This window comes from Branchiostoma floridae, chromosome 19, assembly GCF_000003815.2.
Source record: "Branchiostoma floridae strain S238N-H82 chromosome 19, Bfl_VNyyK, whole genome shotgun sequence".
In the NCBI taxonomy this organism is placed as follows: Eukaryota; Metazoa; Chordata; class Leptocardii; order Amphioxiformes; family Branchiostomatidae; genus Branchiostoma; species Branchiostoma floridae.
The window spans coordinates 8,504,786-8,527,884 of record NC_049997.1 but is presented as its reverse complement, the minus strand read 5'-3'; the positions used below and the strand labels follow the sequence as shown (position 1 = coordinate 8,527,884).

Sequence of the window (23,099 nt, the reverse complement as noted above, 5' to 3'; positions counted from 1 at the left end):
GAAATTAAATTCGTGTTATATGGATTGGTGTCGCTTTCTCACCATAGAAATATTCAAGAAAGTTTAAAAGAGTGTAAGCTTTCATAAAACGATAAAATGTATGTATAGACTATATGAAAACTTATCACAGAATGTTCCTAAAGTTCCTAAAATGGAAATCAGAATCGATCAGTGGTTCTTGAGAGGTTTTTGAGAGGTTTAATCTAATACAATATCGTATTTTCTTCATGATTTAATGCTAAAAGACTGCTGTACTGTGCAAGCTCGCTAACTTGTCGGAAATGCATGTTCCCGGACTCAACGATATGCCAATTGTCTTACACGTATAGACAACTCGCGGTTTGCTCCGTATCAATGTTAGTAGTATTTTCATTTTGGACAAAGATGACATATTCTGCATATCGTTGAACTGTTATTTCCAACACAATTTATGATCCACTGCTCATCGAGTCACGTGGGCTATCTACATAACGTGACAGCCACAGAAGAGGTGGATTATCTATTCCTTGGCAGATCGAGACTGTAGTCGATTATTCAAACATTTGGGTAAGTCCAATATCTTGTGTTGAAAATTTTATCCAGATTGACTTCGACCAACTCAGATGAAATTTCAAGTTAAGCACAAGATTGACATAGCTTAGAAGATCCTTCATATGTCTATTGTAACAGACTTTGTTATAAGTTCACTAATAACATTTAGTCCTATAACATTTGAAATATTGTTACATATGTTCCAACTGTTCGTCACCATTGAATACCTTTGCCAAGTAATTTAATTTTGGGTATACGAGTGTTTGCCATTTCACAAACACCAAGTGACCCGGTTCCATCACTAATGACATTACTAATGATGTGCTGGGCAATGTCAGAGCGTATTTTATAGAGGTCATACTGTAAAGAATTTTACCCAATTGGGTAGAGAAGATGTTAAATGTATGATTTAACGTATCCAAACGACATTATTTGCCTAATATTGTTGGACATACTTCTGATACTTCACTCAAAAAGACTCATGCCATTTGGTGAAGGCATGCGGTTGTGGAACTCATCTACTTTATTATAGGTGAAACTCGTCATTTAGTATTAGGTTACCATATAATGACGCATGACTACTCGTTATGGACATATAGAATACAACCACTATTTTTTTCATTCACCAGTTTATTAACCCAAAAGCAAACACAACAGCAGTTTTTCAAAGCGTTATTCTGTTAATAGTAGAAATGTGACATCTTCCACCACAAGCTACAATACATCTACGCAAATCGAACGTTAGCAAAAGCCCTCTGATCATTTCAATCTGTCTGCCAGGCAGACACAATAGACGTGTGACATCAATCTAAATAATGCAGTTTGGTTAATTAACGCTAAGCATTGTCTATTACCAACTATTTTCCTTGTATCTTGAAAAGTAATTTCTCATTGTAAAAGTGAATCTAGAAAATCTGAAAAAAAATCGTCAGAAAAATTTATGTCTAGCTCCTAACCTTCGTTCAATCACTCCTTTTCTAAGAGCATTGACTACATTCAGATATATTTATCACGTTGTCGTGATATCGTTTGGTTAGGTATCGTAAGATATTGCTAGCATTGATATTGTTACCATTGGGAACATCTCGGAGGTTGTTAACTTGTGCGAGATGGTAATCAGCTTGTAGGAGCACTTAAGATGTCGATTTTCATTCACCAGTTTATTAATCCAAAAGCAAACAAAACAGCAGGTTTTCAAAGTGTTGTTCTGTTAATAGTAGAAACGTGACATCTTCCACCACAAGCTACAATACATCTACGCAAATCTAACGTTAACAAAATTAAAAGTCATCTGTAGCTTGCCCTCAACCGATATGTATTGTGTTAATTGATCATTCTAATCTGTGTGTCAGGCATACTCGAAAACACAATAGACCTGTGGCATCATTCGAAATGATGCAGTTTGGTTGATTAACTCTGTGCATTGTCTTTTACCAACTTGAAGTATTTCCTTGTATCTGGAAAAGTAATTTCACATTGTAATAGTGAACCTAGAAAATCTAGCTTCCTACCTTCCTTGAATCACCCCTTTTCTAAAAGCATTGACTACTTTTAGATATATTTCTCTCGTTGTCGTGCTAACGTTTGGTTAGGTATCGTACGATATTGCTAGCATTGATATTGCTAGCGTTGCCAACATCTCGGAGGTTGTTAACTTGTGCGAGATGGTAATCAGCTGGTAGGAGCACTTTAGATATCGATGCTCATGGCGACGTTCTCGGGGTCCAGGTAGGTGTAGGCGACCTTCCCTTCCGCCTTCAGACCCTCGTTACGACCCTTGATCTCCTTGGAGAGGTTCTGGAGCTGTGTCTGGAACTTCTTATGTACCTCGGGATACACTTCCTTCATGGCCTCTACCTAAGTAAGACACAAAACGAAATGTTTTGATAGAACTTTCTATCTGTGTACTTCATCAAGCAAGAAAACAACAGTAAGATATTATGTGAGACAACATTCGTATAATATTATGTCTACGTTGCAGGAAAGGACGACGACAAGCAAATAAGCATTAAACCATTTAAAAGATCAAGACGCTAAAGATGTATATCTGCTACAATACGCTCCGAAACGTATCCTTATTTATGTAGAACAAAATGATAAAACTCTTTTTTTTTATATGGGCCATTCGGAGATGGTATGACTATGAAAGCAAGTGTTGTAGATAACAAATTTTTATATGATGGGCACATCATGAAAACATAGTAACATCATAACCGAATGTTTCAACTTTCAAGTACAATCTTAAGCTTACCCCGGTGATGGCAGTCTGTGAAGGCATGGACAGCATGTAGGACAGGAGGACCTGAAGAGTGATGTTGTATTTAGAAGGCAGGGCCTTCAGTACAGCGGACTCCAACATGTCGTTCGGTCCGTCAGGCATTGGGGACGACAGCTGGGCAGGCCTAGGGAATAGTTCGAAACATTGAGCGTTACGACAGCCCACTTGCAGGTTTGGGAATTATGCGTTACCAAGGAGGTTAAAAGACCATAGGGTACAAAATCCTTACTGGGAGATCCCAGACGAATACGACAGCTACGAGAATACACGCCTTTTTTTAACCTCCTTGGCGTTAGTAAGTTTTACAGAGAGAATTTGCAATCAACTAATACCCATTCATTTGCTTTAGAAAATTCTGAAATTTAGATTCCCCGGTTGTGTCGTGGCGTGAAAACAACGTATAACCTTCTCACCTGTTGGGTATGAAGGAGTAGTAGTCATACTGCGGGAAGTTGATGGCGGAGTGCTGCGCGCTCACGTTGAAGATGATGTTGGTCAGGCAGTCGATGAGCAGCTTCCTCGTGGAAATCTCGCGTGGAAATCCGTGAAGATGTCCGGGACCTTCGGTCATCTTGCAGAATTCCTGAAGGGCTGAAAATAAAGTTGCTGTTTGAACACAGAGTACTTGATATTGTGTATAAGTGTTGTGCTTTCTGTTTGAAAATTTCTGATATTTGCCCAATATCAATTCTAATGAGAATGTTGTACTAAAGACGAAATCATAGAGACATATATCTATAATATTGAAATGTTTTCTAGCGAACCTTTGTCAGCTTGCACAGCTCGGTCATCAGCGTAGGCACGGTTGACCATCCCAGTCACGTACGTCTTGTAGACGTTCCACAGTTTGAAGCCGTCATCACGGTAGAAGTAGCCTTCCAGTCCATCAGTGCCGGCCTCATCAAAACCACGGCATTTCAGCTCTTCAGGGAAACTTGATGAAAATGATTGGATACTGGTTTTCAAATTGGTTTAACTTTGGTAACAGAAAGAATTTTACCATGTCAACTGTATGTCAACTGTCAAGGATATATAGAATGTAAATATGTGTCCTAATTCTTTAAGTGACAGTTGTCTAAGAGTGGCAGATTGGAGCTCAGTAACAAATTGCGAAACTTACGCCATGTCCATGAAGTTGTACTTGCGCCACTCATTGAGGAACATCACGAGCCCTCCCACGGTGGAAGTAGCGAACATCGGGTCGGTGATGGGGAAGATCCTGGAGACCAGGGAGTGGCGGGCCAGGTAGTTGATGCCGATGGTGTCCTTGAAGTGGGGCAGCAGCAGGCGGTGGATGGGGTGGTCTGGTGGCAGGTGGGTGTGCAGGGACACTGCGATAGGCTCCATGGCGAGGTGAGTGTAGCCCAGGTGGTACAGGAACTGGTGCACGTTGTTGTCAGCCGACACCACGTGCATCTTGGCGAACATGTACTTGTTGGGATGAGTCTTAGCACTTTCAGGGGAGTACACTTCGTTCATGCCTATAACGAAAAAAAAACAACAGGAACTAGCTCTTGAGAAAATCCACACACTACAGCAACGTATTGATTATGAAAATGGTCAATTTTCTTAGAAAATGAAAAATAGTCGAGTTCTCTTCATATGTCTTACCCTTGTCCCTGGTCAGCTGGATGCCGAGCATGTTCAGCCGAGACCTGCCGCCATTCAGCTCTTCCTTGTACATCAGCACGATCGGCGCGTAGAAGAATTTTCCCGGAGTAGCAGGAACGCCGAGCATGGGTGCGTAGTCGACGATGAAGAGCCTGTTCTCTTCCATGAGCTGCAGCGTGGTCTTGCCTTGTCCTTTCAGACCAAGCATCTCTGCTGGAATCCGGCTCTGGTCCTTACACAAAGTCACCAGCATTGGGTTGATGCCTGATATTCGAAATTAAAAGCATAAAGACAATCGTGCTTTTCTTGGTTAAGCTTTTATCAGGAGAAAACAGTCTTTTAACCATAATTCATCTAAATGAAAATCGCCCTTACCCTTCGAAGGCCATCCAAGAGAATTTCTTTTGAGGGTTAATGACCCGCCCCGGGGTGCATATGGTGTCATAACGCCTGGTCCTTTGCTATAACCACCTTATGAAAACCACCGATGTGAGCGAGGCGAATGAGGTAGTTTTATGAGGTGGTTATAGCAAAGGACCAGGCTTAAGTTTATGACACCATTGACACCGAGAAACAGGCGGGTCATTAACGTTATTATCATATAGCCTACCAAAACTTGCAAACTCCTGTATGACGCATAAATCTCTTGGTACTATACGTGTGAGTTCCTTTGTCTAATCTCTAAAAATTCACATTTGTTCGTTTGTACATACATATGTAAGGAGATTACAGATTGCATTTTGAAACCAAAATTTCCACAGAAAACATTTTAAACATTGCAGGCTTTTTAGAACAATAATACAAAATCAATATTAACAGAAGGTGCCATTCGCCCTTGCAGTCTGTACTTATTCCCTCTGCTCTGGCATATGTTTCGCTCCTTTTTATTGGCCAATGCCTGCATATACCTTACTTTCCTGTGTGTGTCGCTCCTTTTGATTGGTCAGAGAGAATCGACACTGGTGCCGGTGTCGATTCATTCTGACCAATCAGAGAAGCGATACACACCGGCCTGGCCGAAATCTATGTGTTACGACGTCATAATTAACGTTGAACGGGGCTTTCTGATTGGTCCGCGGCGCCTGGCTATATGATAATGTGCCTTAAAGTTGAATTCTTTTGATCAGTCTGTGTTAATAATACTTTCTCCCTCCAACACCATCTTGCTTCTTTATCAGATTTACTTTGAAAACAGCTAAAGGCTGAGAAATATATTTTTTCTGTTGCAGTTACATGTTCCTCTTAGTTATGGTGGCAAGGGAATAGTGTCCATTAACCTTGGAGATACTGGCGGCAGAACTCCTCGTCTTTCTGCCATTCTTCAATCAGCTTCTCGTTGGCAGGAAGGTAGCCGCTGAAGTTGGCCTTCCACGGATCCCAGATGCCCTTGACTTCGGCCAGGCGGACCATGATCTGACCCTTTTATGAAGAAGTAACAGAAAATAACTATAATATTTATACTCATTGTTTTTCAACAGTAGTTCTTTCAATTCCCCCAATACAGTATACTTGCTGTAAAAGACAAGGTGTTGGTAACTTAACATGAAACGTCAAGTGCTATATGATTTTGCATCTTTTGCCATTGTGGCCATTCAATATCTCATTAGAATAGTTTCGAAAAAACATTATTTCTTTTTATTACTATCTTTTTGTCGAAATGCGATAAATATCTTTATTGTCTGCTACCAAACAACAGGAGGAATAACCTGGGAGGCGATGAACTCCATAAGACGCTCCATGAGTCGTCCAACTTTGCGGGGAGTGAACATCTCCTGTGTCGGCATGGGAACACAGGCGGCAGGGAACTCCTCCAGAGGCACGTCAGGGTGAGTCCGCAAGCGTTTCATGTGGTCCAGCTCGTACTTCTGGCCTGTGGAATATTGACATAAAGCGTTGCATACTTAAAGCCTACCCGTTTTTATCTGTCAATTATACCTTTCATAGGAGTACGTACTCAAAGCAATGTCGTGACATGAATATTGAACGCCTGTGTATTTGCTACCGTATCAGCCACACGGAGATTTACATCATTTAACCGGACGGGAGACCTGGCGCATCCCCGTCTTGTAATTAGCCAGCGAAAGGGTATGTCACACTAAGGGGCGGTATAACCCAGTCGTGTGTAAACATGTGCGAACATGTGCGATCACGTCGACCGATGACGATGACGTATTTGACAGGGATGACACAAAGTAGTCGCCTAGTATTATTAATGATTAACTAATTGTGTACAGGATGGGTTACGTTTCTCATTTTAAGGCCTCTTCTGAAAATGTCATCTTGGACATTATGTATAAAATGCTATATACACCCGAATTTAAACATTGATCAACAAAGTCTCTACCTTGGCCAACGAACGACATGATAAGGTTGGTAAACTCTTTTTTTATGTCGTCCATCTCGCTCTGAACGACGGGAGTCAGGAACGGGATGGCGAGTGACTTAATGAGCTTCTCTCCCTCCTCCTCCTCCTTGGGCTTGTCGTGCATCTTCAGGTACAGCCTGACGTTCAGCGTCCCTCCCCCCTGCACGTCCAGAGTCATCTTCCTCTCCTTGCCTGACGTCAGCTCGTCCAGGTTGACGTTAGCAGTACCCATGATGTCGTCCTGTCCAACCGTGTCCCGGTCCCTGTGTACAAAACCAATACAGCTGTAGGTTTTCATTGTCGGGACTCTTGTTATTGAATCCAATACATGTAAACGTAATCTATTGTGCCTCAATGAAACAAGAGTTTTCTCTTATGAGACATATTACCATTTTGGGCTGGGGCGTCCTGACGTAAGGAGTTGTACAAGAGATATACATAACCGGGAAAGTTTTATTTTCAAGAAATTTCCTGGCACGATTTAGCGACAAAAATGGTGAGAGTATATTGCAATGTTAATGTTGGTAACAGTAGAAGTATGCTATAAAAAAAGGGCCAACGGGTTTGTTCTACGGAATAATAAAAACAACGTATTAGTAATCAGTAGACTGAGATGTCGGACTAACAGGACAGTAAAGATGATGTTTCTGGTCCGTGACGTCACAGGCAGCTGGAACCGCTCGTCCCAGATGGGTTTCTGGGTAGAACTGCACACCTTGGTGGTCACAGGCTTCCCATCGTTCACAGCGAGTACCACATAAGGGTCAGCATCAACTAAGTAAGGTTGGAAACACATGATTGGAAAGATTTAATCTTTATGACTAATTGTTTAATCAACAACAATGCAGTTATCATACATAAAGCACACTGCAGTTAAGCTTAGCTTTACTCATTTTAAGAGTATGTCGCTGACGTAACATTGAGTACTTACACCAGCCGTCAGTCCTTGCCAGATCAGCGGCACTCCCAACAACGACCTCTAGCGTCCCGACCTTGGAGTGGAAGAGCTGCTGGAGTCCGTTGATGCACGCCATGTAAACTCCCTTCTGGTTGTCTTGGATACGGGACACGGCAAACGACACGCTGACGTCAAAGGTGCCCTCGAACTTCACTTCAGTCTCTTTCTCACCAACTGAAAAGAAGATGAACAACAGTCCGGTGAACGGAATAATAAAAAAAATTAAGAAAGTTCCTGTACAAAGAGCCACTTAGCACCTAGTGACCACGTTTAGCGAAATAATAGACGATAAGCAAGGATATCATCAATGAATGAATGAATGAAAGACCTTTATTGTACATTCATGCCTCGACGGGCTAGGTACAGGTCACTGATAACAGACATGACTGATAACAGAATACATGTAACAAATATATGAAAAAACAACAGGATACAATTTAACTAGTTGAAGGTACTAAGCTAACAGGATGGTCGACATCTTCTCGCTTCTTTGTACAGGTGTAGATATAAGAACATATAATGTTTGATATACAGGGTTTGTCTAGGCGCATCAAAAATAGAAATTTATCCGTTGCATTAAGATGTTCAAAATATGGGAACTCTTTTCTGATATATTCATAAAGCACAATCCGTTCATTATGGTACAATTTACAGTGTAAAATAAAATGCTGTTCATCTTCTACATGTTGTAGATCACAAAATTGGCAGACTCTATGCTGCAGAGGGGTGCGGTTGTGCCTTCCAGTTTCGATATGTAACTTGTGGCAACTAATCCGGAGTTTAGTGACAGCCAATCTGTGCTGTATGTTTTTCACCATCAGATATTCTTCTTCTTTATAAGTAGTCTTGAATAATCTATAGGTTCGTAATTTGTTACCGAAAGATTTGTCCCGGTTGTCATTGTGTATTTCGGTTCTAAATGTTTGAATGTAAATATCCTTTAATCGTTGGCTGATGGCGTTGGTTATAGGTGATAGGTTTGTTCCTAGAGATATTTGAGATCTCCATATGTAGGCAAAACCGCATTCCTCCAGTATCTTACGAACGCCGGACGCCCAGCACTTATTTCCATTAGCATCTAGTTGTAATTGACAAGATAGGGCGTCGGCTTGTATCATCATCATCAACAACAACAGTTGAAAAAAATGTAATTTGCTTAATTTCGCTTGTTTTTGGTGTTAAAAATTAAAAATAATAAAAACTATCTACTTTGTTAGATGGATTCTGAGAAGAAGCGGCTGTACGAGGAACTGCCATGGATTTATTTTAAGTCTGCATTGGTCAACTGGTATATTACAAGCATCTCATGTTGTACAATTTCCGCATTCTATCATATCACTTCTGTATTTAGAGTTTAAGAGAACCAAAGAAACATATTGTAGCTGTATTTTCCGTACTTACGTGATGTCATGGTGACGGTAGTGTATACATTGCTCATGGCAACCGGCGGGGGAGGATCCATGGACAGCAGACTGTAGATCTGTAGGTACGGAAATGGTTTTCTGACCAAAATTCATGACAGTCACAGATTCTGTACGTATATACAGAGAGACAGTTGCGGACAGACAGAGAGCAAGGGAGAGGAGGGATATGGAGATACGATGACACTAGAGAGAGAAAAAAATATTGAATGCATAAACAGATATGTCAATATTGAAAGTTACAGGACAGTTACAATTATCAATAAGCAGGAAATGATATAGTTTCAAATTTTCAAAAGTTTAGTAGGGTCTCTTAGTCACCTCAACATGATTGTCGTCGTCCCTCCATTCCAGCCTCTCGCGGATTGTCCTTTTTGTTTTGGATGTCTTGGACACCCGGATGCAGCCCGCTACGTCCATGCCGGGTGCCTCGATCTCCATGCTGTCATAGATCTTCCAGTACTCCATACATTCCTGTGGGCCGCGCAGTTTTACAATGGTTAGACAAAGAAAGACAAAGCTAATCAAGCTAAGACGTTGAGGTTTCTGCTCGTGAGAGTCCTAGTGTTGGCATTCATCTGTTTTGGAAGGCAATGGTGGTCAAACAGAGTGGGTTTAGGCGATCCGCCTGCCTAGCCTACACGAGACTTTTTAAGGTGAAGGGGGGATGTGCACTTCCTTCTCCGCCCTTTCGTCTACTGGCAAAATAAGTCCCAAATGTACAAGAACTAAGAATACTAGTAGCATCGTCTAAAAAGACTTTTCGGTCGAAAAGTTTAGTCTTGATATTTGATAAGAAAGAGGATGAAAATTATGAGGTTTCAACTGCCTTCCATTTTCCCGTTTCTAAAACAATGTTATGGATAGCTTACACAAAGGTACACACTGTTCTGTGTAGATCTAAACACAGTTCTGTTCTAATAAGAGCTCGCCGCTAGCTATATATAGTGCCTTACGGATGTAAAAAATACCATCAACTCGGAAGAATACGGAACGATAGAAAAAGATACAATCAAACGACAAACACTCACGCGTCCAAAAGGCCGGAACACCTTCCACACATCCTCCAGAGGCCCCCTGACGACCCCACTTTTACTGGTGGAGTACGCGCCCTTCTTGAAGGCGGGAGGTCCCACAGCAGTGTCGGTGGATTCTCCCTCACCTGGCTTTGGCTCGCTGAAGGTTTTCTGGTAAAGAGTATTTATAGTTTTTTTTTATGAATAAAACGGTACCAAGAAATTGATATAATTTCATAGAAAAAACAAACAATGAGAGCAGCAATAAAAGGAAGCAGTTAAGAGTAAAATGCACCTGTCTTCAAACAGATTACTTTGAGTATTTAACAACCACAACAGAGAAGACTCCGAGACAAAAAAAAAGCAAAAAAACATTTCGACAAATTGCTTAACGCACAGTGTATTTTGAGGCTACATTCCCCACAGAAAAATATGAAGAAAAATCCTTGTTTTGTATGTAAGTAGATTTATGGTTATTAATAAGCAACGTTAAGAAGAGATTGTTTCCAAACCTCGAGCCACGCAATACGGCTGCTGAGAGCTTTCACGAACCGTGTCTTGAACTTCTTCATGGGACTGTTGTCGGCAGGGATGAAGGAGCAGTCGTACGTCACACGGACCCTGTTGGGGTTTACAGCGAAGAACTGGATCTGTGGATGGAGTAACGACAAACATCTGTATCTGTATCTTTATAGATATGGCCGGTATAACCGCCATTCGGCGTAACACACCAGCTTCGCAGGCACGCGGCGCGGCAGCATCTGGTAATATTACACTGAACGACTTGTCACACCTAGCTTTTGCACATCTATCTGCGAGTGTTTTTTAAAACTATCCAGAGAAGATGCCCCCACTGTGCTTGGTGATAACATATTCCACTCTACGATCATAGTTCTGGAGAATACGAATTTTTGAATACATCAATCCTAGGTTGGTAACTCTGGTACTTGAAGGCATGACTATACTTAAAGGCATGACTATACTTGAAGGTATGACTGTGACATTGTACAACCAACTCACTTTCCAGGCAATGATGGTTAATAGCAACAAACTGCATCAAACTGCCAAAACTTAAAAACAGTGTACTAAAAGGAACAATTAATATATGCCTTATCAATGGGCGGAATATGGCAGGGCAGCTGATGATATGAACTTGTATTTTCTGTTTTTTTTTTACGGTATGCTTATGGTTATGTATTTTAGTGTGATTGTTCTGAAGTTTTCCCGTCTGTCATATAATATAGTAATGCTGTACTTCATGTATGTCCGGTGCAATGGCCTAGTGGGTAGAGTGTTCGCCTTGCATTCGGTAGGTCGTGAGTTCGATCCCCGACCGAGTTATACCATAGAGCGAGAATGGTACATGCTGCTTTCTCTGCTTAGCACTCAGCATTCGGGAAAGAGTATGGAAGTTGAACAAACACCACTACCAGCGGACTAGCACCCTGCTGTTGTGATTGCACAGCAAGTTGTGTGGCCCAGGGCTACTGAAACGGAGATGGGCGCCGCCATATGCGCCATCAGGCGCGGAAAGGACTTTGTATAGGACCAGAGGAAGAGTTACAGCTAACAGAAATAATTATCCATGTGAATCAAGGTGAAGTCAAAGTCAAAGTAACTTGTGGCTTTGAGAAGCACATATTGTGCACAATTCAAATGGCCGTAATTTCAATAAACTTCCAACAGCGTGTCTTTTATGTTTCCTTCCTTACCCTGCCCCTGTAGTACTTGCAGTGCAGGAAGTCCGGGCTGTTGTCGCCTTCATACACGAACAGGTAGTCGCTGGAGTCCGCCCAGGCCAGACGGACTTTCAGAGAACGGTCCTCGGTGTAGTAGATCGTCCGATAGATTCCATCAACAACGGTGTCTAGAAGACAAGGAAACAAGCAATCAAATATTACGACTTGCACACTTCCCATAATTCACAGTGCCAGGGATACGGATGTAGTGACCCGTGAGGTCATCGGGGGAAACCAACCAACAGCTACAGTGGTTAGTGCTGGCTACTTTATACTTCTGGCCACAAAACTTGTAAAATTCTCAGCTCTAATAATAGTAGTACTATATTTGTCGTACAATGCATTAGTTTATATGCTTTGCCGCCGTCTTACTAAAAGTTGTAGCTGGTTTCACCCCGGTTTCGCACCCTGGACAATGGCAGTAACATCCATATCCGTAACCCTGGCACTGTGAATTTTAAAACCAGGGTGAAACCAGCTAAAACCTTTAGTACAACGGCGGCAAAGCATGTAAACTAATGAGTTGTACTACTACTATTAGAGCTGAGAATTTTACAAGTTTTGTGGTCACTGAAGTATAAAGTAGACAGCACGTAACCACTGTAGCTGTTAGTTGGTTTCCCCCTATGACCTCACGGGTCACTACATCCGTATCCTGGCACTGTGAATTATTGGAAGTGTGCAAGTCGTGAATGAAGGAAATATCATCTGACTGATTCTAATATTTGATTTAGGCAAAAGTAAGATCACTCCGTTGGTGGTACTACCAACAAGCTTGTTAATTTAAAATGTTTAGTATCCGGCAACAGAAAAAGCTGTTAGGAGTGCCCATAGTGTAGTTACGATAAAAAAAACTGTCACAAATCTCGTGAACTCACGCGTAGCTTCGCGTATCCAAGTGACGTCATCGAAGTTTCCCACAATGCCCCACATCTTCTCGCGAGAACAGGGGATATCCAGTTCGAAGCGGTGCTTCCCTCCCAACTTCTCACGGACGATGAAGTTCAGAATGTCCCGGATGCGAGCTCCCAACAGATGAACCTGTCAAAGCCAGAAAAGAACAGTGCTTCGCAATAATTGCAAAATAGCACCTGTGAGCTTGGATTTGCTTTCCAAAATAAAGTGTAATAATTTAGGATTAGCAAGAAAACAATAGAAAATGATAATGTGGAGTATAGATAAAGTAGTATTGATGAACGGAATTATATTCGAAACGTAGCTGTTTAAATCCCTCACATATGTCGAAATCTTGTAATTCTTACAGAAATAAATACAGACGTAGTCACGTATATACAGGTTGTAATGATTATCACTACCACAACCACAAGACTCTGACATGAAATATAATAGTTGCTTCTTAGACAGTGATTCTTAGTTAACTAACCATGTGGTAGGCAATGTCCTGTCGGCGCTCCTTCTGATTTTTAATGGCAGACACGAAGCGCACGGATATGGTCACCTTGGCCGCGTCGGTCCCTTCAACCTAGAGACAGCAATAGTAACTGCGTATAAAAAGTGGTTATCATAATGTGGGTACATACGTAAGGTTTTTCTACCACAAAACTTACACCAAACCTGTGACCTGAGGTAGCGTTTCACGGTTTTTATGCCAGGGGCTAATTTTTAGCCAGTTATACAAACTATGCTCATGACTAAATAGTATTCTACTCATTTTACGTCCTGTGTATTTTATGGTCTTACATATCAAGCTTTTCGCTTCCGAAAGTTGCCAGTATGGACATGGAACGTAGCATTAGTTGGTGTGTGTGTGTGTTGGGGGGGGGGGGGGGTAGTGGTCTGTGCTAGGAGCACGATGTAGTTAGGCTAAGGAATTAAAATATAGAAAGGTATAATTTCTGTGACAAATCACTGAAAGAACTATCGATTTGAGTAAGGTTCAGCGTGTTTCAAAGACTTTCTCAGCAAACTTTGATAGCCAGTACCTTGATGGTCATCTCGTAGATCTTGTACAGCTCGTTTGGCTCCGCCTCCTGGACCCTCCAGGTACGAGTGGTATCGTCCTTCTCCACCAGCTTCATGTCCCGCTGCCCCTCGGCCAGGTCCGTCGGGTCGTAGTAGAACGACACCACCGTGCCCACTTCCCCATAGCCTGGGGAGAGGAGAAAGTAGCAAACATTATTATTCAATAGTTAAAATGTAATGTCCAACAAAAATTGGACTCACCCAAACTTTCGATTGAACAGCACCAGTCTTTGTCAAGGAATGAACAAACAAGTGACTCAGCGGACACTTCCTGCAACCTACGATCCACTGCTTACTGAGTCACGTGTTCTATCTGCATGACGTGATGTTACAATAGCAGTGGATTCCCCATTATCAATTTCGATTCAATTCCATCTACACACTCAGATATCTCTGTGTATTATGTACAAGCACAGTCAAGTAATTGAACAAAAAATACAATATTTATTACATATTCTTGCATCAACAGTTCAAAGCTATCAGTTTAGATTATATAGGAAGCTTTGAATTTCATTACCCAGATGTAAGATCGAAAAATCTTTATCCTTTTTTTTAGCAAAGGACTAAAAACGCTGGGGTCGGCAGGTTTTTGCTAAGGTCAGTAGGATAAGCGTACTACTAAATACAATGTTTTTGTCCTAGGTCTAAATTTCATACCTTTCAGGACTCGTAGGTTCTCGTGCCCTTCCATGTGTAGCTGCAGTTCCACGAAGTCCTGAAAGGCGGACCAGTAGACATCGGCAGACACAGGCATGTCCTCGGTGTGGGTCAGGAACACCTCGGCCCCCTCTGACAGGAACTCTGCAAACATAAGTAATGATTGAATTTTTTAAAGGCTAATAGTTACGTGCTCATGAAATAATTTGTTAGCAGTGCACGACGAATGCAGTGGAAAATGAAAACACATTTCATCTGTGAATGTCCCCGGTTCGATGTTGAAAGAAACACACTATTTAAAGAGTCCGAGATCATACCAAACTTTTCTTTTGTTAAGAAACACAAAGACACACTTTCTGCTAAGATCATTGAAGCAATATATATCATAGAAAATGCGGGACATTTCATTTTCAACTGTTTTCAAAGAAGTCAAACCCAGTAATGTAGGTTTAGAATCGTATTCGATAATCTATATGTACATACAACCAGTTAATCTTTCTATGTTAGAATTAAGATTATTTACCTGTTTTCAATCACTACATGTATTTGATTTTGTTCACTTGCATTTAGCCCCATGGGCATGAATTTGCAATAAAATCTTACTACTACAAAGAATCGTTAATAGGACAAAGAATCTGGAAAATAACATTTGTAAGTTTGTGGAAATGTGTGGCAACTCACACAAATCCGGTTACGTTAAATGTTCGGGGTTCTCCCCCCAGGGGGCTTTGAAAAACGCCGTCAGGCGACATGCTTTATCCTGGTTAAATAAAGAATAAACAAACAAACAAACAAACAAACTAATCTACTATACGAGTACAAAGGATTTGTAAGTATGAGGTTAAGGATGAAACTCAATGAAGTATTACAGTTTTAGGTGAAATTTCTGATTCAAACACCAACATGTACTACAAAAAAGATTTTTCATCTATATAAAGAAAAGTTTACCCTAAGAATGATTTTGAGAATTTATTAAATTTCTATTGAGCAATACTGGTCTACATGTGTGATATATACTTTTTCCACGGTACCAAATTCATTAACATACTAGCTAGGCAAGTGGTAATTGAAATTCTGTCAACGTTAGAAAGGGATTAGCCTGTGTTTTCATGTGCATCAAGGTGTGACCACTTACCCCCAGGCACTTTGCAGTCATCCACGACTTGTTTGAGTGTAGCCGCCATTTTTGTCAGGTTGTTGTTGTGACGTCAGAATAAGGTCTGAGGGATGAAGAACACCTGTTTCAACATAAAACCAAAACAGCGACTGAACTGTTTGGGCCGGGTTTTGTGTTTTGTGTTTTCGTGTTTTGTTTGGTTTGGGGGTGGATGGTTGGTGTGCATTAGTCTGGGAGTTTAGCAAGATCTTGTACAAAAAAGAAACAACTTAGCGATGTTCCATTGGTACTTATGTGAATTTAAATTGAGTAAAAACATTGTTTGAAAAAAATAACCCCAGGTCACCTTAGCGCGCCGCGCCTACATATCTTAAAGGGACTGTCCGGGTGAAGAACAAAATTTTTTAACCGCGTTATAACAGTGCTGGGAAACTGATATGCTGCACATTCATGTGTACTTATAGTAGACTTGTCACTAACTTTTATATGGCGTTAACTTTTGTATTTTAACAATTTTTCCCGCACCAAAACACGTAAACCAATTAACCACTGTCTGGAGTGTACGTGACCACGACTTGTGGAGCTATATCACTGCACTACACTGAAACTTCATATTACCTACAGAACCAAGCTCTAGCCCTTCAGTGGAATCTATGTGCTTAAAATGTGTTGAATTCTTCACAATTCAAGACCACTGTAGGACTGAACTGTAGACGTTCATCAGGAACAGGTATGCATAATATGACGTGACAGGAGCATTTAACCCTATTCAGACCGGGCTTTTTTGGTCTTCCCTGGACGAGGGAGGGGGGTGGCTTTTGAAACACGCCCCTTCTGACATCTGTAACTCTAAAACAATTCACCATATGGTCACCAAATTTTTGAGACTGATGTAGACATGACTTTTGACGATTGTTAGACGTTTGATGCAACGGTGACGTAATTATGACGTAATCAATTTGACTTTATTGGCTGGAACCGTGAAAAGGGGGTATTCTCAGAAGACTTCTAGGTATGCTACGAAGATGTAACAGCATGTGCAGATGATAGAAAAATAATGTTTATTACGACTTATGTTGCCAATAACAACATCAATTACGTCAAAATGACGTCATAAAATGACGTCATGTATATCTAAGATACCAGTTGGGCTCCACCATCTTATATCCTCCTTGAATTTTCAAAAATACATTTTTGGCGATAAATAATCCAAAAGACCATTGAAATAGACTGAAAGTGTTCATTTAAACGTTTTATTATGAAAAAAATACCAACTTATTTGGGATAAGAAGCTAGTTATTCTTGATCTGTTCATACGATCCGCCATCTTAGATTTTGGCCCGTGATGTCATCATATTGGCATAATATATGCATAGATAACTATGAAAGATATTCTAGATAACATAAAATGTAATTTATGTAAGCAAATATCAGTAATATAGTGAAAAATACATTGTTAGAACCAAAAGTAGCGATTTTTGTCAAATGTGCCTGTCAACAGACAGTTGCCATGGCAACACGAAAAAATGGAATTTTTTTTCAAACGTTGTGAAATTGTTTCAAACTAAATTCTGGGAAAACCCAATAAATTTGGTGGCTCTAGCGTAGGCCGTTCTGGCGTTATTGGACTTGGAAGTTGGCGCAGGCCTCAGAAGCCCCCCCCCCCCCCTCCCCCTCGGTCTGAATAGTGTTAAACCCGACCGACATGGTTTAGAACACTTTAAACGCTCTCCAAAGTGTAATGGAGGAATGGGCTAGCGCGAAGTTACCAGCACAACTAAGTCTGCAGATTATTCTACCGATTGTTGAGACAGGCGTGTACTCACGTTTAAGATTCGTCTGACCCCCATGAAATCGGGTGAACTTAATGACATTTGTGCGTAGCTCGAAGGTCAGTGTGACAAAAACATCAAAAGCCGTTAGACCAGAAGTTTTTTTTGTTGTATTACTCCGAGTGTGCCCTCTAAAAGAGACCGTTGTAAAAACAAAAAAGGCAGTTGGGCTCCTTAAGCTTGTGTGTTAATTGATGGATCATAAATTCCCTTTCATGATCCCGCATGCTATAAAAAAGGATTTTAGATGAAGCATTGTTTATAATGAAAGGATTGGGCAGGAAAGTTTCGTCGTCCGAGCGTTGGGTCGGGCGCATGCGTCATTTTGTTTTTCTTTCTGAGTGCTCCGGTTAGGCACGGGCGGGCACAAGACGGCTTCTTTTATTTAAGATAGTAGACAATCGTAGTTATGAATGTCATTAAGATCGTTCTAATCGGTTAATAGACAATTTTATATGCGTTTATATATAGGGAAGCAAACATCTCCAGGAACACTGCTTTTATAATATATTTGCAGCCAGATGCATATTTTAACCTTTACAACAGGCGGTATATCCTTATTATTTCCCCCTGATTCTACCTTTTGCGTGCTTTTTTTCCGTGGTAAAGATCATTCAAAATCTTGAATTTCACCAAGTGGCACTAACCGCACATGAGCTATGCGTTTTGTAACATTTCCGTCTGTTAACATAGCCTAGCTAGTTTCCAGCGCCATGCTACAAGTATATGAACCTCGAAGTTCGTCAACAGGAAATCACGTCACCTCTTCTCCGAAACTCTTAGCGATTGGCCAACCATTATATCTGAGAACAAAGTTGTTGTCAAAGTTGTCATGCAACTACCACACACCCCTGTCACACACACAGGAAGCGTTAATTGCGTTTAGTTGACTGTGTTCGTAGCAGAAAGTACACACAACATCAGACACCAGGCCCGACAAAATGACAAAGAATGCAAATAGTCGACGGCGCGCTCCACTTACACCCCCTTTGAGATTGAACCCCACAGTGACGCAAGCTTGACGCAAGTCATTCCCCAGCACCCTCTTCTCAAACATTCGTCAAGCTGCATACTAAATTAAAGGTATTAAAGATGATCCATGGGGTATGCAGTCATGTAGATCAGATGTCCAGATGTTCAAGACATTCTTGAGAAATCATTTTGAGTCTGGTTCTGCGTACGTACGGTGTCCTTAATAGCTCTACAGGCACGCGCGTCGCCCGTACTTGCTCGTACGAGGGGCGAATCCGCAACCCGATGGCAGAGAAAGTTCGACATGCACGTAAAGTTCTACAGCATGTCTGCGTGCTCCCAAATCCGCTTGATTCCGTAAGATTTCGTAAGGAGTCGGTACTTTCTACTAACGGATCCCGAACGATTGCCCACGTTTTTGAACGTAGACAGCACGCAGTTGCAAGTACGGCGGGTTGTGCCCCCACAAGAGAGCAAGAATCAGCCGGAATGCCGTCAGAATGAAAATTCTTTTCATTCCTGACAGTTCCTGGCAATTTGTAGGATGTTCCAGAAATTCTCACTGCATTCCAGCTCTTTGTACCGGTTCTTCTGGCTGGCCCGAAAGTTTCTGACATGTTAAAAACTGTCGAGGTGCATTCGAAGTGGAAAAATATCAAATGGCATTCAAAGTGGATTTTAAGTGTATTCTAACTATTCTAATTGCAGTATGACCGATTACTCGAAACATTCTTACCTCATTCGGTGGAGAACCGAAACAACAAGCCACTTCGAATCCTGCCAGAATGTGGTCAAAAGAATATCTGGAATGCAGTGAGAATTTTTAGAATACGTTACGAATTCCCAGGACCAGAAAACACTTTTCATTCTGACGGCATTTTGGCTGATTCCTTCTCGTGTGAAGGGGATATATTAAAGGTCCATTTGGAATTCCCACTCAAAATGGCCCCGAATGTGGCACAAATTTGGTAAATACCTTTTTCCGGCTGGTTCTACTTGATTCCTGCTAATTCGGTTTCAGTGTAAAGGCCTATTAAAGCCGGGCTCACGCGTGTGACACGCGTAGTCCGTACAAGGTCCGTTTGGGATTATTAGCCTCTACCAGTTTCCACAGGTCATTAAAAGATAGAAATTGGACAAATATAGAAAAATAACCTGCCAGAGGAGTTAGCTGTCCGGGGCGTATGGTTTGCGACCAGCTAACACCTCTGGCGTGTTATCTGGTCATGCTTGTCCAATTTCTACTATTATTTCAGCGTGCTGAGAAGCCTGGTAGAGGCTAAGACTTCCACGCGGACCTCAAACGGACTTGAATCTATGCGCACATGTGAACGAACTCACCTTCAAGACGAGAGGAAAAAATCGCGACCAATACTAATCTCCGCTACCCAACTCCTGCTTGGTGAATACAAATGGCGGCGTTTAGAGCCAAGAGTATGCTACAGGCCCATCAAGGAGAATACAGCTATGAACTGACGATACTCTCCTTTAAAGATCAGTGTACACCTACCTAATCAGAACTTCCCACACCTGTGCCGTGCCCTTCTGTGTGAACTAAGCCCGACTGATCTCAGCACCTTAGCGTCGGCATATAACCTGGGTCGACAGGAAATTACGTCATCTTTTCTCCGAAAGAAATTGCACACCACCTACCACCCCACCCCCCAATAAGCACCAAGCATCACGCCCCCTCACATACACTCATGAAGTCGTATATTCTCATACAGGTGTTTATTTCACATCATAAAACCTCTTCCTAATAACATGCTTTAATTATTTCAAGTGTTACTCTGACTATTAAAACAGAATGCATCTGTTTTAATCAAGCAGATGTAGCACCTGTGTAATCAAGCAGATGTAGCACCTGTGTAATCAAGCAGATGTAGCACCTGTGTAATCAAGCAGATGTAGCACCTGTGAAAAGGTCTTTTACATCTGGGAAGTGATAGCTCATCTACAGACACACAGATTTGTTGATCCGTACTGCAACACCTTGGTCTGCACTTTACAACCTAAGATCTAACGTTATATGGAAATCTTACCTGACAGATAATCTAAAGGAGAACTTTTTCAGAGTGATATTTGAATCTATACTATTGTATGGTTCACTTGTTAGCATGGGCATGGAAGCTCAAAAGCAAGCTCGACGGTACCGACACAGTTTTTGACCAGAAAGTTAAATACGTGTTTCCTTTACCCCAGGATGTCGGCAGATGTATGTGAACCTGCCAAGACATCTTTGATATTGTTTTTACCTGTTACCTACAATTAGCTCACGGGCAAGAATTTGCAATAAACTTTATCAAACCTTCCTGATGTAACCAATGAAGTTTAGACTTTCCACTTGTAACTTGTCAACAAGGAGCTTAGCCGACGTATGTTCAACAGTCTTCATTTTTTTAGAATACTGTTAACCTGCGAACACAGCTGTGACAATAGAGTAAAAATATGCAACAGTAAAAGCATTATAAGCCAAGTTCACTTGTCAGGCCAGCAAGAGGTTTGATTGTAATCGCCTTTTGCTTGCTGTCCGTGAGATTTTTCGTTCAGCCGTTTTGCGGTGTCTTCTTCTTTCTCTACGAACCAGCCGACCTGTAATGGATAAACATCCTGTGTATAATGAGGCTACTGTAAGTGTTCTGACAGGTTCAAAGGACACCCTTCCTCTGTCCCGTCTTGTGTTTGCATTGTGTCTTAGCAGTAAACCGAACCTAACAATCCCCCAGGCTGGTAGACAGGGCGCTTTTCATGGCAAGCAAACAAATGAAAGGACACCGGCCGTGGGATTCAATAACATAATGACCGTGGGAGTAAAGAACCTATAAAGAAGGCTTGTTAGACGCTTATTAGACCCTATTTTTTAGCTGAAAAAAATGTTGCCCCCCCCCCCCCCCCCGAAAAAATCTTGTTTTCTTTGAGTTAGACTTAATATTGATCCACAATTAGCTTGGCACTGTGAGAGTTTTTAAAAAAATTCAATTTTATTTCGTGTTGCCATGGCAATCGTTTGTTGACAGGTATTTTTGACGAAAATTGTTCATTTCGGTTCTAAAAATGTATTTTTCATGTATACTTATACATTATACACAGCCACATGTACTCGAAACAACCAGAGGGGCAAGTAGAACAGAAAGAAACAACATGGCCCCACCCGGGATCGAACCCGGGGCGGCAGATTACAAACCATGACCGCTATCGCTGTCGCCACAAAAGCTCTAGAGCGCTTGGGCAAGGACGGTAGGCGGTACTTAAACACCACTGTTACATACTAACGATGAATTCGCACCAAGACAGTTCAACGCTATAATGCTTCCACAGAACACGATGGATACGAGGTGAGAGTTCTGAGGCAACTGTCTATAGCTACAAGCAGCCAAGTACAAACTGGAACTTTTCGCGTGCCCAAGTCTAAAGTCCGAGTCGGACGTAATCTGGCGAGTATCGTGTGTCAAAACATTAACGTGTTAGAATGCCTTTAGGGTGAAATTAGGCACAGTTAAGTAGTTCATTATCGGTTTCTGTATTTGTATCTATATAGTCGGTATAACCGCCGTTCGGCGTAACACGCCAGCTTCGCAGGCACGCGGCGCGGCAGCAGCTGGTTACATTACACCGAACGGCCCGTCACACCTAACTTTTGTGCATCTATCTGCAAGCGTTCTTTATATGTATTATAGTAACGTAATGCACAGATTTAATGCAAAAATGGCTTAAGTCAAGACTTCGAACAAAGAATCCTTAGGGTTAACACACGGCAATGTTGATATGAAATATAAACTATCCGTAAGTTAATGCTGATATTCTCCGTGGTCATAGAACGAAAAAAAAATTAGGCCGTATAATACTGGCAAAGAAACGCATAAAATGCCCAAATGGCTATTCTCCAAGCAGAGGTTGGCCTCCCTGCTCTTGCCAGTCGTCCCCCACGTTTTCAGCAAAAACTTAAGGACAAATTACACGTACGGCGGGTTGTGCCATTAGCTAAATGATGCGCAGATCCGTATGCCCGGGTACATTCACCTGCGATTGTGTCGAAAGGATTTCCATTTGACATTCCCCGTGAGGCGAAACGGCGCTGAAAAGACCACCTGACTCCTTTGTTCTGTTCTTTTGCCTCTCCCTCAAAGTAACTTTACACTATCAAACAAATTCGGCCTCTTGCGGAAATAATTAGGAGGTAAACTTCACCCTAACAAGGTAGGCCTCTCACGACAACAACACATTCCTAGTCTTGGATGACCAAGCAGGAATAATTACTGCCTGGTGCGAGCCAAAATAATGACATGTTGTTTTGACGTGTGTTCGCCATTGCGCCATTGTGTCTTTAAATCAATCAAGTTTGAATGTCACCCATGAAGATATCACTTGGCAACCAAACCACGATTGATCATTTTGCTTAATATTTGTCTTTGCCCTTAGCAGACGTGTTATTCTAAGTCGGGTTGATCATGAACAACACGTTTTTCTGTTCAAGCAGTGCTGGCTAAGATGTGTACATTGTATTTACAGAATTTACAGAATAAGTTAAGAGCAAAGTAAGTTTGTTGAGCTGACAAAATAGGTTGAGAAGATAAACATGTGTGTTAATTGTACATTTCGGCCACGGTATTATCAGTCTT

General features: G+C 41.5%; 1 protein-coding gene across 1 annotated transcript; it reads right to left on the bottom strand.

Moving 5' to 3' along the window:
• Positions 1–1,143: 1,143 nt before the first annotated feature.
• On the bottom strand, positions 1,144–20,058 carry LOC118407228. Its single transcript, XM_035807678.1, has 22 exons — positions 19,991–20,058; positions 15,695–15,779; positions 14,560–14,703; positions 13,863–14,029; positions 13,304–13,402; positions 12,798–12,960; positions 11,893–12,047; positions 10,693–10,830; positions 10,196–10,351; positions 9,486–9,638; positions 9,145–9,223; positions 7,717–7,917; positions 7,412–7,559; positions 6,765–7,048; positions 6,127–6,290; positions 5,698–5,839; positions 4,421–4,684; positions 3,930–4,290; positions 3,574–3,743; positions 3,223–3,400; positions 2,783–2,933; positions 1,144–2,388 (listed from the first exon to the last, which is right to left on the bottom strand). Exons 2-22 carry the CDS (start codon positions 15,741–15,743, stop codon positions 2,221–2,223), a joined length of 3,534 nt encoding a protein of 1,177 aa, XP_035663571.1. The 5' UTR covers positions 15,744–15,779; positions 19,991–20,058; the 3' UTR covers positions 1,144–2,220.
• Between the last annotated feature and the right edge of the window lie 3,041 nt (positions 20,059–23,099).